General features: G+C 59.2%; 1 protein-coding gene across 1 annotated transcript in view; it reads left to right on the top strand.

Annotated features, from left to right (window-relative positions):
- Window positions 1-17,200, top strand: part of PPARGC1B (PPARG coactivator 1 beta) — a 57,452-nt gene that overhangs the window by 36,962 nt on the left and 3,290 nt on the right. Inside the window, 10 exon segments of the mRNA XM_075164184.1 lie at window positions 1,653-1,865; window positions 3,758-3,874; window positions 4,682-5,858; window positions 6,423-6,459; window positions 6,879-6,943; window positions 7,428-8,196; window positions 8,668-8,743; window positions 9,608-9,729; window positions 10,121-10,275; window positions 12,003-12,102. Of these exon segments, the coding sequence (XP_075020285.1) occupies window positions 1,653-1,865; window positions 3,758-3,874; window positions 4,682-5,858; window positions 6,423-6,459; window positions 6,879-6,943; window positions 7,428-8,196; window positions 8,668-8,743; window positions 9,608-9,729; window positions 10,121-10,275; window positions 12,003-12,102 (2,831 nt within the window).

The raw sequence follows: 17,200 nt of genomic DNA, 5'->3' as shown, positions 1-17,200 counted from the left end.
AAAAAAAGCCCCAATATTTTCTAACCTGGCCATAATAACAACCCTCTGGCTTTTATGCTATGCTGATGCTGTGCTTGAAAATGGTCCAGTCCAGCTGAGGGACCTTCATCACGAGATGCATATTTTCCGCTGAACTTCCTGGGGAAAAGATAAACAGAAAAGAAATGCAAAAGACAGGCCCATTAGGAGCAGCGGAGTATGATGAAATGTATCCCACTGAACTTGTATGCACAGCGGTCTCATGCCAATAACAGGAGGAAAAGAAATGGAGCCAAAAATGGAGCATCCTGCTGCCTTTCCCTGGAGCCTGCTCTAGTAACTGCGTGCAAGGTTAGGGCATGCAACAGAAGATATTTAATTTTCAAACAAGATGACAGAAACACGGGAGGCTGTGTGCAGTCAGCAGTCCTCCTTGTGAGCCTGAATTTAGCCCCACGTTAATTTTATAGCTGATGATAGCCTGCTTCTTGTTGGACATGGTTTACATTCAGAGTATGGTGGAGGAGTACCAAAACCAAGGAACTCCTGGCTCACTTCAGCCATTCCTCAGCTTCTGCATCCTCTTCTGGGCTTTTGCACCATATTTCCAGACTGGAAGGGGACTCGTGGGGCTGTGTGGGACTGGGAGGGCACTGGGAGGGCTGTATCAGCCGAGGTGAAGCCCAGATGGAAAGAGGGGCCCGAGGGCGCAGGTCAGGGTGGTGGGCAGGGAGGAGGCAGGAGCAGCCCATGGCCCTGCCTGGCCCAGTGCGGCCCCGGCACAGCCCCGGACACTCACAAATCTCCCGTCAGCATCCCCAGATCATGCCGTTCGCCGAAAAGAATAGATCAGGAGAGCTGTAATACGAGGCCCATCTCGTTCTGGCGGCCGTGCTCTGTCAATAGGGTCCCTCGCAGAGCACTGGGCGCAGCCGGCTCAGAGCCCCTGTCGAGCTGGAGGTGCCTGCATTTGGGAGCTTTTAGGGAAAACAAAACCCCATACTGCTTGTTGCAAGCTGTGGCATCTGGCCAGCGGTGCAGCCTGGGCTGTGCTTCCCCTGTGCCCTCCCGGGGGGGCCGTGCCCTCTTGTCCACTGGGCAGCCCTAGGCTGAGCTTACGGCTCTCCACATTTTCTTTGCCTTCCCCATCAGGAAAGCTGCAAATAACCGGCCGTGCCCTCTTGGGCCGGCTGTGCCTCTCGGGGGCTGTGCCTGCCCCCTCCCCGGGATCCCGTCCCGGCTGGGTGCAGCTCCCAGCCCCACTCAGTGATATCAGTGATACCACTCTGTGATAGCCAGCGCCAGGGGAGAGCTTGCAGCCCGGAGTCGGGAAGATTTGGGCAAGGAGCCTTTTAATCACAGATCCTTTGTCAGCTGCTGTTTGCCTCATGGTGGGGTGGAGGCGACTATGGAGAGAGAAGATGCTCTGATTCGTTATTTTCCTGCTGGGGGTGCAGGGGGACAGACTGGTGCTCCTTTTCCAGTTGGGTCTCTCTCCCCCGATCCCATCCTAGGGCTCCGCTGGGGAGAAGCTCACCCAGGTCCCCCGCGGGGTCACCGGGAAGTGTGGGTGCTGGTGTGGCACTGCCAGCCCCCCTGCCCCCCTGCCCAGCATCCCCCTGCTCCCTCTGCCCAGCCTAACTCCCCCTCTCTTCTCTGCCTGCTCCTTTCAGATAATAGACAGCGAGAACGAAGCGCTGCTGGCAGCCCTCACCGAGACATTGGATGATATACAGGGAGATGACATGGGCCTGGCTGCCTTCCGAACTATGGAAGAGGGGGACACGCTCAACCATGCCTACACCTCGCCTGCCCCCTCCCCCAAACCCACCGCCCCGGTCACGGGGGGGCCGCCCCCGGCCCCCGAGTTTGATGAGCTGTCTCTAGTAAGAACCCACTTCCTACTGTTTAAGGTGGATTTGGATGAGCCCCTGATAAGCCGGCTGCATGGGTATGATAGGAAGCAAAGGTCTGAATTTTTTCATTCTAGGCTTAAAACTCTCTTTAACCGTCAATACCAAAGCATATACTTGTATTGTATACGTATACATGTTCTGCATCATTGCTGTCACCTCCATCACCATCCTCACGGGAACAAGCTGTGTGTATACAAATATATATATGAAAGGGGTGGGGGTGGGTGTCAAAGGGGTGGGGGCTGCTTTGGCAAGACCCACACCTGCTTTTAATCGGACGCGCGGATGTGGGGCTGCCCGGGGGTCTCCCTAGCGCATCCCAGCCCCGTGCCCATGAGCAGCGGTGGCTGCTCCCACCCAGCTCTGCCTCGGGGCCGAGCTCCCCGCTGCTCTCGCAGGAGGGACAGAGGGGGCTTGGCCGGAGTGTCAGACAGCCCATGCCCTCAGCTTTCAGCGGGAGGGTTTGACCCCCCCAGGCCTTCCACCACAACCCCCTCAGGGGCTGCGTGGCCTCCAGTCCCTACAGATTTGGTGACTGGAGCATCCCTCTTGGTTCCCTGCAATATCGGGGCTCCAGCCCCGCTCCCCCTCCTGGCCCGGACGAACTGGCGGCATTTGCCCCAAACCACCGCCATCCCCGGGAGGTCCCCTGGGACAGGGGCACCCAGCCCGGTCCCTCCTGGGGCTCACGGTCCCGCCAGGGACCCCCAGCCTGGCCCCGGGGTCTCCCCAAAAGCCGGGGCTGTGGCGGGGAGGAGTGACATCCAGTGGTGAGAGCATGCATTTCCACCGCCCACACCCTGCACGGGGAGGTATATATCACACACAATATGTATGTGTATATATAGGATGTATACGTTGCAGGGGTGAGGGGGGAAAGGTGCTGCTTGCTTCCACCAACAAGAGCTGCACGCCTAAAGCTGTGGGTGCCCCAGTTGATGTTTCCCAGCAGACCCTGACCCGGGCACCCCCTATTTCTATCACCCCTTAAAACCCCCTCGGGCCCGCCCCAGGGCTCCGTGCCCGCTGGCCAGCACGGGAGCCCCAGATCTGTCTCCTCCGTGCAGTCCCCCGGTGCCTACGCAGTCGTCTTGCTGTTGAGTTGTTGTCGCCTTTGGTTGTTAGTGCGACATGGGTGGAATATGAAATGTTGTGGCTGGGTGTGGGGTTTGGGTTTTTTTCTCCTAACCAAAAACGGTTTTGAGTAGAAGAAAAATGTTATGCTGACTTTGCCATCAGAAATGGCGGCACTGGGGGTAACCCAGGGAAAACCCCTATCCCACCGCCCGTGGGCTCGACAGAGCGTGTTGGGGAAGATCCTCAACAGGTCCCACAGGGCCTTGCATCTGCAAAACGCCTTGAAAGCTCATTAATGAGTCGAGGCCCTCTCTGGATGTTTCGGCTAAATGAGCCTTGCACGGGGACCCAAACGAGCTGTCCAAACCCATCGCTCATGCCAACGTAAAGTCTCTGTCACCTAAGGGCAGAATTGATGGAGTGAGAAGTTTGGATGCTGTGACAGCTCCTGTGTGTCTGACGGGAGCGGGGATGCCCCTGAGAAGTAAATTCCCTCACGTCCCCACCGCCCCGACCTGCTGGGGGTCCCTGGGGACGTGGGTGAATGCTGTGGAGATGGCCCCAACGCCCTTGGGGCTGCGCACGGCCGGGCGCCTGCCCCCGCAGCCACGGGGAGGTGGAAAACACCTCCCTGCCTTTTTATTTTTCCTCCCCCATTTTTGGGTCGGATGCTCAGCAATGGATGTGCCCAGCGCGGGTGCGAACCGAGGGGCTGCGGCCCCACCGGTGCTTTCTCCTGCCCTCGCTGCGATGCCGACTCCTTTTCTTGCCGCTTCTCTTTGCAGCTGAAGAAGTTGCTCCTCTCTCCATCGCACGTGCCTCCGAGCTGCGAGGCTCAGCGGGACGGGAGCGCCCGGCGCCCGGGGACCCCTAAGTCCCGACCCGCGCGACCCTGCGCAAAGGTACTACCTCGGCGGGCAGAGCTCGAGCCCGTCCCAGCACCGGCCTCTCGGGAACGTCCTAAAGGAGGTCACCGAAGGACGGTGTCGGGGACCACGGGCAGCCTCTGAGCTGGCCAGGGGCTGGGCACAGGTGGGGACCGTCACCGCCGGCACAGCAGCACGTGGCGTTCCCGTCCCTGTCGGTGTGGGGGCTGCAGTCTGGGCTTAGCAAAACCTTCGGGCTTCGTGCTGGGCTGAGAAACGTCTCGATCTCATTTGGACCCAGTGGGGTCAGGCCTCTCCCGGCTTCCCTGAGTGCTGGTTTGTGAAAGCCCCGTGTGCTCCTGGCCGCCCCCTCGCCCCCTCCCCGCTGACTCACCCCCCAAGCCGGGAGCTGTCGGCCGGGGAGAGCCGCGTGCCGTGCTGCAGAGCCGACCCCGTCACTTAAGCTAATCTCCTGAAACCCAGCAGAAGTTGCCATCAAAGATTTTTCTACTCGGCTAATAGTAATTGTGCGGTGCATTAGGCCCGGCAAATTAGATTGCCTGGGAAAAGCAGCAAATCCCTCCTGGGGAGAAGGAGCATCATTGCGTGCCGGCTGCTGGCGGGGCAGCGGTTGGGCTGCCGGCCCTGTGTGCCCCGTGGAAACCCCTTGGGGCATGGGGCTGACCCCCAGGCAGGTCGGGATGCTGGTGGGCCAGGATCACGGGATTCGAGGATGTGGGGTGGCTCTGTTAGTCTGGGGGGCTTCTCCCCCCATGCCTGGTACTTGCGTCAGGTCGTGGCTGCAGGGCTCGGGGCTGACTTTCTCCTCTCTCCTCTCTGAAGGTGGAGGGTCCCCGGGACAGGAGGGCGAGCGTCCCGCAGGCGCAGAGCCGCAGCTGCACCGAGCTGCACCGGCACCTCACCTCCGCTCCCCCCTGCCCCCAGACCAAAGCCCCCCGGGCACCCGAGGAATGCCCCAGCGGCCGCCACCACCCGTCCTCGGGCGACTGCGCCCATCACGAGGATGACAGTGACTCCAGCGAGGACTCGCTGAGCTCCGGCGACTCGGTGACCCCCCTCTCCTCAGCGGAGGATGGCTCCAGCAGCCAGTTCTCCTGCGAGGGGGAGATGCACTCGGTGGTGGAGCTCATCCGCTACATGCACACCTACTGCCTGCCGCCGCGGAAGCTGCCCGCCCGTGACGCTGCCGACGCCAAGCCCCAGCCCTGCAGCAGCCCCTTCAAGAGAGCCAAACCAGACTGCCCAGCACAGCCGGGCCCCCCCAGCAGCACCCAGAGCCGGACGGGCTGCGCCTGGCAGGTGGCCGGGGGCTGCAAGAAGCCTGGAGCATCCTTCTCCATCCTGAAGGAGCTGCTGGCGCGGGACCTGCTGTGCGACGTGAGCAAGCCATACCGCCTGGGCAAACCCGTGTATGCTGCCCTGGCCCGGCCGCCTGGCTCCCGCTCCCCTGTGCCACCGGCCCATGATGGGGAGGACACTGGTGGGACCTGCACATCCAGAGCCAAGACGGCACTGGAGAAGGGCGAGCCGCGGCAGAGCTCCGGGGCTGAGGCGGAGGCACCGCGGGAGCCGGGTGGCCTTGACGACGATGCTGGGAAGCGTGCAGGCACCCCGGGTGCAGCCGCGGGCAAGGTGGCCCGCAAGCAGGAGAGCACCGTTTATGCCGTCCGCCGGTCCAAGAGACTCAACCCTGAGCTCGGCCACTGGCTTTCCTTCCTCGATGAGCCGCCCCCTGAGCCCTCCGTCCCCCAGGAGGCAGGGGACAGCTGTGGCCCCCGGGACACCCTGGCCTGCAGGGAGCCTGCACCATGCCCGGCGCTGGAGGGCTTCTCCGCCGAAGAGCCCGCAGCCGAAGTGGAAGTGGGGGGCACTGAGGAGGGAGACGGCGGGAGCATGGCACCACCGGCGGAGCCCCAGCCCCTCTCCCTGGGCTCCCCAGGGGACAGCGAGGTGGGCGATGGGGCTGAGAGCCAGCGCTGTGCCCTCCTGGAGCAAGCAGGTGAGGGGGGCCGGGGGCTGTCGCTCTGCTCACCCCTCCCCGTGCCATCCCTGCCTGGCACTGAAGCTGTGAGCAGCCCCAAGCACAGCCGAGCCCTGACCCATGTGCCAGCTGGCTGTGGGGTCCCATGCGTGGGGAGTTGGGGCCCTGTTCTGGTTTTGGGGTGCTGTTTCAATCCATGGGGGCCTTCTGCCTCAGTTTCCCCATCCTTATAATGAGATGAAGGAGTCAGCGTAGCGCTAACCCAGCAGGGACCGGGCTTCCCCATCACTCCAGGTCCCTCTTCCCTGCGGGCTCGCCCTGTGCCTGGGCACTGGGGTTCAGCTGCACCGGTGTCCCAAAATCGCAGCTATCCGCAAGCGCTTGGTGAGCATGAATGGCTCAACCCTGGCAGTGTTAGCCCTCCCGCAGACGCTGCCACCTCGCAGGCAGGCAAAGCCCTCGGTCCCCAGCCCCCCGCCAGGCCGGGGCGGGCAGAGGGGCTGCAGCTCCCGCTGCAAGCACCGCGGGCACTGGAGGGACCACAGCTCCGCTGGTAACCCTGCTTCTCTCCCTGCCTTTCAGAAACACCCAGGTGTCTCACGCTGTCCTTGGCACAAACGTAAGTGCGCACGGGGCTAAGTGAACCGCGCTGGAGCTGGAAAGCCGCCTCGGTTTGTCTGGCTGGGCATGCATCTGCAGTGACCAAGCAAAGCTGCTTTTGCAGAGCAGACCGAGCTGTGCAGCTGGGCGCGGGGCTGTGGGGAGCCGCGGCCCTCGCTTGGGTGCAAGGAGCTTGGAGAGCCCCCAGCCGAGGACAGGGCATTTCTGCATGCCAGGGGCAACAAGCCCCGGAGCTCTGGCTGGGACACGCTCCTCGTCCCGCTGCCCCTCGCACCCCTCTGCGGGGTTACTGCGTCAGGCGCTAGCCGTGGTGGGAGGGCTCGCTTGTAGGCAGCGTTTTCTCGGCTTCCTTTTGTTGTTCGGGGACTGTGGTTCACCTGAACACCTTTTCTCTCCTTATTTTCTCCTCTTCTCCAGTGACCCGACCTTTGGGAAGAGAAACTTTGAGCCCATGCTGACTGTGGAGCTGTGTGGGACAGCAGGTAGGACAGGCTTTTCATTTTTTAATTTTGCAAAAATCCTCCCTGGGAGGGAGCAAAGTTACCCTAAATTCAGCCTGGAGTTGCCAGCTCCAGCCGAGCCCAGCCGAGCGGGCATGTTCATCCCCTGGCCCGGGAGCCCCCCTTTGCACCACAAATGCAGGGGACTTCCCGTGCGCTGCCTCCGCATCCCAGCACTGCAATCAGCTCGCAAGCTGCATCCTTCCGAGATGCCAGTGCTGGGGGGAAGCATTTGGGATAGGAGGGCAGTTCAGGGGGCCCCTGCATGAGCCAGGAGGGAAGGGAGAGTTCTCTGGTCCCTTCTGGGATCAGGCATCCTTTTTCCCCAAGTGCCACTGGATGGATGAGGCTGCGGGGGCCAAGCAGCCTCCCTCCCCCTCCCTTGCAACGCCTGGTGCAGCTCAGGCGTCAGGGTGGGACAGGGGGGGCAGAACTGACTCCTGCCCTTTGTTCGCGGGGGGTTCAGGTCTCACGCCGCCCACCACTCCGCCATACAAGCCCGCCGAGGAGGACCTGTACAAGCCAGACATCCCCCAGGAGCCAGGGAAGGAGGACGGGACAGCCCCCAGCCCCGGGGGCGCAGGGGACACAGCAGCCTCCCAGAAAGCCCCCAAGAAGCACCCCGAGAGGACGGAGCTCTTCGCCCACCTGAGCCGAGCCGCCGGGCGCCCCGTGCTCCCCGAGCAGCAGGGCGTGCTCAAGCGGCCCTTCTCCCGCTCCTTCGGGGACCACGACTACTGCCAGGTGCTGAAGCCCGAGGCTGCCCTGCAGAGGAAGGTGCTCAAGTCGTGGGAGCCCCCGGGCCAGGTGGAGACGGAGCACAAGAGGAGGGTCCCGGCTGCCCACTACCAGGGGCTGGACCTCGGCGGCAAGGAGGCGGGCGGCGAGATGCTGTGGAAGGACGGCGTCAAGCAGCTGAGAGACCAGGAGATCAGAGCCAGCTTAACGAAGCACTTTGGCTTTCTGGACAGTGCTCTCGATGACGAGGACATGGTCTTCTGCAAGACCCCTGAGTATGACACCGTCTTTGAAGACAGCTGCAGTGAGAGCGGCTCCCCCGTAGAGGAGGAGGAGGAGGAGGAAGAGGAGGAGGAGGAGGAGCACAGCAACACCAAGCTGTGCCTGCGGAGAAACCCCCTTTCCAGGACCAGTTTGAATTACTGTTCCCGGAGCAGGTCCAGCTCGGGGTCTTCATGCTGCCGGTCCCGATCGCCCGCAAGCAGACGGACCTTCAGGTACAGGGGGCAGCGGGGGGAGCACTTGGGGCTGTTCTTGCACCCTGTGGTTTTGCCCCGGTGCGTGGCAGCCCTGGCCTTCTCTGGTCTGCTAGCCCAAGTAATAAAGATGCTAATTAATGAAAGAAAAACCATTGAAATAATTGGTACTACATCAGCAGCTGCTGAAAACGTCAGTCATGGCCAGAGAAAGCAGCACTGAGGGGAAGCAGCCAGGGATTTCCATCGTGCTGGGGATGATGGGGCACGGGCAGGGGCCGGAGCCGTGCCTGGGGAGGGGTGAGCGCCGGCTGGGAACCCCCACCAGCATCTATCGGAAAGGACTTTCCAGTGTCCTTTCCAGTGTTTCCAGACCTCTGTCTCTCATCGGCTGCCGCTGCTGCAGATGCCGCGTGCCTCGGCTTCTTTTTGACGTTTGAAGCTTTCCCCACCCGATCCCCCCAGGCTGACCTCCTCTCCCTCGCTTCCCAGGTGTGAGAACGGCGAGCAGTGTCAGGGCGGCAGCGAGCACCGGGGCCAGCTGGAGAAGAGACGGGAAAAGGCCATCGTAAGTGAGCGGGGACCCCGCGCTGGGATAAAGCAATCCCCAGCCCTCAGTTCGTCTCCCGCTCGAGAAAAGCAGCGGTGGAGCCCATTAGCCCTGGCTTCAGCATCCCTTGGTGCGAGGCCAGTGTTAAACAAGGACGTGGGGGTGGAGGGGGGAGAGAAAAACCTAACGTAAGGCGGAAGCCACCGGCAATTGGCAATACACGGAGTCCTTGGCACAGAAATGCCCAGAGCATCCTACGCTGGTGCTTCAGCGCACGTGGCATTGGCAATTAGCGGGGAGCTGGGGAATCCCTGAAGCTGCTCAGCCGTTATGGATGCGGTCCTGCTGCCGAGGCAGCCTCGTGCGCTGGGAACCCTGCGTGTGCCCACAGGTGGAGCAGGGTGGGGTGGTGGGCATGCGGGGAAATAAATGTTGGTCCTCTCTACTGTTGTGCACACGTGTTCCCACGTGCCTCTGGCATTTTTTTCTGCAATGCAATTGAATTTTGCCCCTAGCAATTCTTGGAAATATTTCCTGGCAACTTCACCAGGAGAAGCTGAAAAAACTGCAGGAATGCAGGAGAAATTTAAACGAGAAGGCGGCGGGGGTGGCTGCTTCAGCCTGGCTGTAACACCGTCCTAAGGGACGTGGATGTGGCTGTCGCCTGCAGCAGTGGTGTCCTGGGGGTGACACCCATGAGCTAGCTGGAGCGGAGACAGCCAGACCCCCGAGATGTCAGGCTCTGCGCCCGCAGCAGCATCGCCCTGCCGCAGCCCGATTCCCGGCGCTGGCTCCGCGGGGCTTCTCGGCATTTCCAGCGCCCGTCGGCAGCACAGAGGCGTGGGGCTCCCGGAGCCTGAAACCTTTCGCTTGCTTTGCCAGGGGGAGGGCCGGGTGGTGTATATCAGAAACCTCTCCAGCAGCATGAGCTCCAGCGAACTGAAGAAACGCTTTGAAGTGTTTGGTGAAATCGTGGAGTGTCAGGTCCTGTCCAGGACTAACAGGTGGGTGGCGAGCGAGCCGCGGTCTGGGGCTCCAGCGGTTACGGGCTCTCCTGCAGCAGCATCGGCGCTGCCGGGCGGTGCAGGGTCCCCCCTGCATCCAGCTGTGCCTGTGCGAGTGATGTGGTTGTGCCGGTGGGGTGAAGTGCTCTGCGTCACGCCAACCCCCTCGGTCAGCCGAGCCCACGGTCTCGGCGCTTTGGGCGAGGAGATGCAGTGTGTCCCCAGGTCCAAGGGCATGGGGAGAGCCGGTGGGATGGAGGGATGGCGGGATGGAGGGCTGGTGGGATGGACAGGTGGGGGGATGGAGGGACAGGGGTGCAGTGCTGGGCAGAGCCACGTCAGAGGGGCTGTAGGGCCCATTGCATCTTGAATTCTTTTTCTGGTTGCTCAGGGGGGATAAATACGGCTTCATCACCTACCGGTATTCAGAGCATGCCGCCTTATCTCTGAAGAACGGCACCTCGCTAAGGAAGAGGAATGAGCCTTCCTTCCAGCTCAGCTCTGGTGGCCTCGGGCACTTCTTCTGGACCAGATACGCTGACTTGGGTAAGAAAGCAGGATCTGCTTTTTCCGAAGCGCCTGCTTATCAGCACAGAGCCGTAATGCCACGTTGCACTGCTGAACCCTAGTCATGCAAGGATCCTAAACCTCTTTAGAGCCTGCTGGGAAAGCCCACCAGCTCTCCTATGGCTCACGTAGCTCTTAGCTCAGTCGGATGGCTTGGGGAACTGGGGGGAGAGACGAAAAGCAACTGGCGTGGGGACCCAGAGTGTGTTGGCTGCAAAACATAGCATCGCACCCCAGGGCTGCTGGGTCTCAGCTGACCACAGCCCGTCCTGTCTCCGCTGCGTTTCTACACAGCGCTGGACCCTTTCCAGCAGAGAAGTCCCCTCCTAGTCGTTAGAGAAAGCAGTCAGCAACATCTCATGAGTCCAAGAGGTGATCTGGGTGGTTTGCTGCTCCGCAGGGCAGATTCACCACACCGCACATGCACTTTTGAGCCAAAATGACAGCACTGAAATGTGCTGCGGTCGCATTAACTCTTTCTGTGCTGTATGGGCTTCTGCAAGACCTCCTGCCTCACTCGGCGACTGCGTTAGCCAGGGCCTCGCTGGACCCCGTCCCTCCGTGGGGGGTAGGGCTGCAGCCTGAGCTGGGGGACAGGAGCGAAACCCTATGCTAGTCCTGCAAGAGAAATGTGATCCAGGCTTCGCTCAGCCCTCGTGGCTGTGACCTCAGGTGTTTTGCGAACACTGCACATTTATTTCTGTACCCTCTGCCGGCGGTGAAGAGGTTCTAGTATCCCACTTCATGCATGAGAGACTGAGGCCCAGAAAATAAAGCCCTAAGTCTTGACTTATCTCTAGACGCCCAGTCTGACACAGGTACTGCCCGATCTTTTAGCACCTTATAATATCTCATCTGCTCAGAGCAGCAATCCCTCTGACTTCGGCTGTGGGCGCAAATGCCCGTAGTTCATCTAAATAAATCCCAGGGCCTCTCATTTTGGGCACGAAGATAGGAAACAGGTAGCACCCCGTGATGAAGATGTTGGCACGTGGCTGTGCAGTGTTGTGGGGAGGGGGGCCAGAGCTGGCCCCCTGCATAGGAGAGCCCCCCTCAGTGCTCCCCAGCTGCAGGTTGCGGCAAGGCCAGCAGTCACCCCCTCACTGCACAGCCTGGCTCGGTCCTAAAACCCTGCTCGCCCTGGTACAGGATGAGATGGGGAGCCCACAGGCAGGGGTGAAATGCAACCGTGCTATTCATGGCTCATTCAAAAATAAACACCCAAAAGGGTTAAGCTGCTGTTAAATTAGGCAGCCTTATTTCTGGCATTTGCTGAATTTCCCAGGCTTTGCAGTGGCACTGTTTGTTCAGCTTGAGGGAGGGCTGGGGAGCGCTGCAGGCTGGCACCCCCTTCCCCGCGACCGGCACGGCTCCCGCGGGGACGGCCCTGTGTCGGTGCCTCGGGATTCAGCTGCACCCGGCAGATTTTTGCGCACCTGGAAAGAGGCGTCTGCGGTGTGTGACCTGCCGGGCTGGGCGCTGCTGCCGCCCCGCTGCCCTTCTCCATGCGGGAGAGAAGCACCGTCCCCGCTCCCTTTCCCCATCACCACCTCGTCCAGGCTGGCTTTGCGGTGCCGGGATGCAGCATGCCGGTAGCAGGGGAGCGAGCAGTGCCCTGCCGTGCCTCAGTTCCCCTCCCCACAGGCAGCAAGCGTGCTCGTGCCCCGCTCCCTGACCCGGCTGCCTTGTGTCCCTGCCGTTCCCAGATTGCGGCGCGGAGGAGTCCTCCCCAGCTCCAGTGAAAAGCAAGTACGAGACCATGGATTTCGACAGTTTGCTGCAGGAGGCCCAGCTAAGCCTGCATCGGTAACAGCCTTAACCTTGGAGGAATACCTCAATACCTCAGTCAAGGCACTTCCAATATGTTTACGTTTTCAAAGAAATTATTCAGTCTATGGAAAGCGAGAGAGAGCGAGAGAGAGCGAGAGCACGCACGCGCGAGAGAGAGACTGCTGTCCCTTCCGATCGATGTTTACATTGAACAAAGCTGCTTCTGTCTGTGAGTCCCCATGGTGTTGATGTCTCACTGCCACACGTTAGTCCCCCCGCTTCTGACTGGTTGTTTTAGGGTGAGCCTAGGAGCCCCCCGGACCCTCTCCCTTCTCCCGCCCCCCCCCCCGTGCTCCCGCCGCGGAGTTGCAGCTGTGTTCACCATAACATTTTTTTGTCCGTAGTGTGTGATGATGAAATTGTTAATTGTGAATAGAATCAGGATTATAAACTAATTTTTAATAGAAGAAGAGAAAAAAAAAAGTATATACTTAAAAAATGTATTTATGGCTCAGATGTACTGTAATTCAGATTTATTGTACCGCTTCCTTGATTTTTAACTATGCACTGTAATGAGGCACTTGCCACTCAGCAAATGGGGGGTCAGAGCAGAATCACGGAGCCGGCATTCACCCGTGGGCTGCGGAGGCACCTGCCTCCCCCGCCGGCAAACTGGGGTGCTTGGCAGTCGTGTTGGGGTCGCCCACTTTGCTGTCAAAGCCATTCTTCTTGCTCGCATGGCCCCAGCCCCCAGCTCCCCGCCTGGCTGGGTCGCGGCACCCAGCTCGGTCCTGGTGCGTGACGGAGCCGGCGGGCGGTGGGGCATGCCAGCCCCGTGCCATTCTCGCCGTGGGGCCAGGCAGCTTTGTAGGCGTGAAGGAGAGGGGTGGCAGAAGGATGCACTACCCGGGGGGGCTGCTCCAGCCCTCTGCTGCCTTTGGAGCCAGGAGAGAGGGGCCGGGGGGCTGGAGCCGTCCAGGCTTGATCCGGCGGGTCCTGCCGGCACAGCCTGGGGTACGGGCGCCTCCGGGTCCGTGTGAGGGAGCTGGCTTCTCTCCGGCTCCTTGGGGCGGCTGGGAGACTGGCCGGGCCGAGCAGCTTGCTCCCCGCTCGCTTCCACCCCCTGCAAAGCAAGTGGGGCGAGAAGAGCCGTCTGTGATCCCCGCCCGGCAGCCAGCCCAAAATCCAGGGAGGCGGGAGGGGGCACGGCAGCCGCGCCAAACGTCTGCCCCAGCCAGCGCCCTGCCCACGCTCTGCCCCGTACCTGATAAGCCATACACTTCCCCAGCACCCAGTTGGCACCCAGGATCCATCCCCCGTGGCCGCCAGCACCCCGTGGCACACTTGCCCATTCTGTCTCTGGCTGGGGGCCCTTGGGGCTGCCCAGCAGCGCTGGATTTAAGGCATGCTCAAGCAGCCCCCCCTTGAAATTTGCTTGCAAACTTGCCCTCCATCTCCGGGCGAGGTGGGAGGGGGAGAGAGCCCACCACCTGCTGGAGCAAACCCCAGCCAGAGGCCCTGTTTTCCGGACGGAGCGGGAATCTCGCTGCTCCTCAAGCCATCGCCATCGTCCCCATTTATTTTTCAGACCCGAGACCACTAGGGATTCAGCCATCCTATGTAGATAGAATATTATAGCCTTAACTCTGCCAATAGATAGATTAGAGTCTCCTGGGGTCTCCCCTCGACATGATTTAGGGGTTATATTCTCATTTCCCTGGCGTGGGTACTGTCTCGTCCTGCAGGGAGTATGACCAAAGCCTCCGAAATTGCACAAGGTGCGATGCCGAGAGCCTGAGCCCTGCCGAGGTGGCCCGTGGCTCCGGGGCTGTGTGTGCAGCTGGTCTCCGGCGGGAGCAGGAATGCCGGCAGCGCCGACACCAGCACAGTTACCTGGCTGTTTCTCCCCGCTTTCAGGGGGAGCCGTGGTTCTGACAACAACCAGCCCGGTGGTGCGAGGGCCCACCGGCCACCGTGGGGTTTGAACTGCGGATCCCCAATCTGCCGCCGGTGACGATGACTGTCAGGGAACAGTCCTTCTGCCATTTCAGTCTCAGCAGCAAGGTTCGGCGTCTCTCCTGCCGCAAGCTCCCCCCACTTCTCATCCCATCCCATCTCATACTCAGCAAACATGAGTAGCTCTGGCCGAGACTGAGCATCTGCTATTGGCAATTGCCTCATTGTAGCTTTGCCTTTTTCTGTCCTAGTATTTCCTCACAACGATGATGTTTACATGTGATTGCTATAGAGCTTATGTAGAATGTATATAGCGACACATTTAGGGTGGGTAGTACTGTCCTGTGCTGTGCTGATGTTTTTCAGAAAACGATCAATCCAAAAAACCAACAAAAAAAAATTAAGTGGAATTCTTCCATCTCCCGCTCAGCCGGGGGCACCGAGCCCTCATGGCCGGTCCCGCTGGGGATGCATCAAGCGTGGTGGAGGGGAAGGGTTATTGCAGAGCTGGGGGGGATCCAGAGCCGGGGGGAGCCCTCTCTTGGGGGATCCTCAGTCGCTCCCAAGCATTGGTTTCGGTGTACCCAGATATAAAATTTCGCATTGTTTTCCTGCGGCTGGGCTCCCTGGGTCGGCCCGCAGCCCCTGCCCGTGCCTGGCTTCTGGATATTGAGGCCGGTGCTTGGGAAGGGGGGGGCTCGTCCTGCACAGAGCCGATCAGTACTGCACCCGTAGGGTAGGAAGAGATGCAATAAGTGGTCTTCGTGGTGCCTGAAGCCTATAAGTGGGGTTGGGGTTTGTTTTTTTTTTTTTTTGGTTTGGGGTTTTTTCTTTTTTCCCATTAAATGGGGATGGTTTGTTTTCCCTCCTCCCCCAAGAAATGTCTCCAGGACTTAACGCGCTATGCGCAGAGGTGTGCAAGGCGCAGAGGCACAACTGTGGCTGGGGCAGCCCTCTGCGCTGCCTGCCCCTGCCAGCCCGCCGCTGCAGCAGGGAAAAGCAGGGGACACGTGCTGCCTGCCCCGGGGGCACGTGCTGCCTGCCCCGGGGCTGTGTGCTGCCTGCCCCGGGGGCACGTGCTGCCTGCCCCGGGGCTGTGTGCTGCCTGCCCCGGGGGCACGTGCTGCCTGCCCCAGGGCTGTGTGCTGCCTGCCCCGGGGGCACGTGCTGCCTGCCACGGGGTCTTCCGCCAACTTTTAGGAATGGGTGAGAGTAGGGGGTGTTCAGTTCAAGAAGCACAGGTCTGCTGGGTTTAGAATCCTTCACGCAAGGTTTGTGGTGAAAAATAAGTTTCCACTTGATTTTTTTTTTTTTTTTTAATATACAGGTGTCTGTAGCTCACAGTGCTCGAGTCTGCAAGGGGGCAGGAAGGAGGGCTCGGGCACAAGGGCCAGATGAGAGCTCTGTGACTGTTTCAGATGCCAACGGGGAAATGGGGCAGGAGCAAAGCAATGCCGGGCACTGCGTGGGGAGAGGCAGCCGGTGCGGCCGGGGAAGCCAGAGGCACCCAGCGATTTGCAGGAGCTGCCAGGGCCGGGGAGCGGGGATCACCCCCGCCAAGGATTAGCTTTACACCCCGCCCAGCCTGTGGCATCGCGGTGGGTGCCCCGGCGTGGGTGCAGCTCGGAGCTGGGCACCCCAAAAAGGGAACCCTTGCACCCCAGCCCCCGCGGCAGCCCCGGGAATCTGCCCCCCGCCGCCTGCGAGGGCCTGCGAGGGCTGCGGGGAGGGTAAGAGCACTGCTTCAAAGAGAAACTGGGAGCAAAAGGGTATGTTACGGTAGGCAATAAGTGAGGAGGAGATTTATTTTTTTAAAAATATATAACGATAGAATGTCCCCCAGTAGTTTCCTGCAGGTACTGTGGGGAAATGCTGAATGTGAAGAGTTTCATGATAAAATGCCCCTTTGCTTTTTTTGCACAGATTTGCCCCAGAAAAGCTCGTTGTTCAGGGTGGGGCACCAGGTTTCTGGCTGGAATCCAGCGGGTCCCTGGGGCTCCGTGGGAAGGAGAAAATGTTTCTGAGTGTCTGGGCTGAATGCAGAGGACAATCCTGGGGTTTTAGGTTCGATACTGCCCCAAATAAAAGGTTTATCCCAATTCCTACTCAGCGCAGCTGGCTGGGCTGCACATCTTTAACGAAGCGGCAGCTCAGTCACCACGATACAGTCTTGAGTGTCTGATTTCAACACTGGTCCATGCAAAGGAGCGTTGCAATTGCAGACCAGCACTTTTTTTTCCTTTTTTTTTTCTGTTGGTTTTTTTTTTTCTTTCTTTTTGGAGGTATGCTGAATACTCAGATACATTGTTGTTTGTAGCGGAGCCCTGACACCCTTTCTGTTCTAAGCGTCGTAGTCCATCCCCAACAATCGCAAGCAATATAGAGCCAAATGCAGCCTTCGGGTTTCATTCCTCTTCCCTCGCCCACCCTGGGGTCAGGGGCAGCAGCGGCAGCCTGGCCGCAGTGCCCACGGCCACGGCCACGGCCACGGCACCGCGCCGAGAGCCACGCTGCGGTAAATATGGAGTTGGGGAGGGAGTGTGTGTATGCATGTGAGAAAGAGAGAGAAAGATTAAACTGATGCATTTCTTGAGAAAGGTGTAAGAATTTCACCTAAAAAGGGGCACATCTGCTTTGTTATTTATTAAAAAAAAAAAAAGCTAAATTCTGTCTTTTTCTTCTTTTTTTTTTAAGTAAAAGGACACTGCTAATAATTATTAGGGGCCAATTCTGCCTCCCTTCCTCATGCCGAGTAAGTACTACTTAACTCTGCAATTTTCTACTTGCAGAGTAAGTAAAAGTAGCAGAATTGATCCCTCTGTGATTAAGAATCAAGTTTTCAGTCTCGTTTTTTTTTTAATTGGTAGCGGTTTTTTATATTTCTCTTAATTTTTTTCCCCAGTTCTGTTCCGTTGTGTCCTTATTTATGTAATATACTTTAACCTTAAAAGATGGCATGGATTCTTATGCCTTTCCTTTATTATTATTGTTATTATTTTTAAAAAAGAGATTTATTTCTAGTGTGATTTAACTGTCTACCTTCTAAAACGAGAGAACGTTTTCTTGTATTTTTACATTGTCAGATTCTATAGTTTCATAGATAATTTAACCAAATCGCTCAATGTATTATCTATATCTATCTGGTGGGTATAAAAGTTCTATTTTAAATTGTGTAAAT

The sequence above is a fragment of the Calonectris borealis genome, chromosome 15, assembly GCF_964195595.1.
Source record: "Calonectris borealis chromosome 15, bCalBor7.hap1.2, whole genome shotgun sequence".
NCBI classification, from domain to species: Eukaryota; Metazoa; Chordata; class Aves; order Procellariiformes; family Procellariidae; genus Calonectris; species Calonectris borealis.
This window is presented reverse-complemented; position numbering and strand designations above follow the sequence as displayed.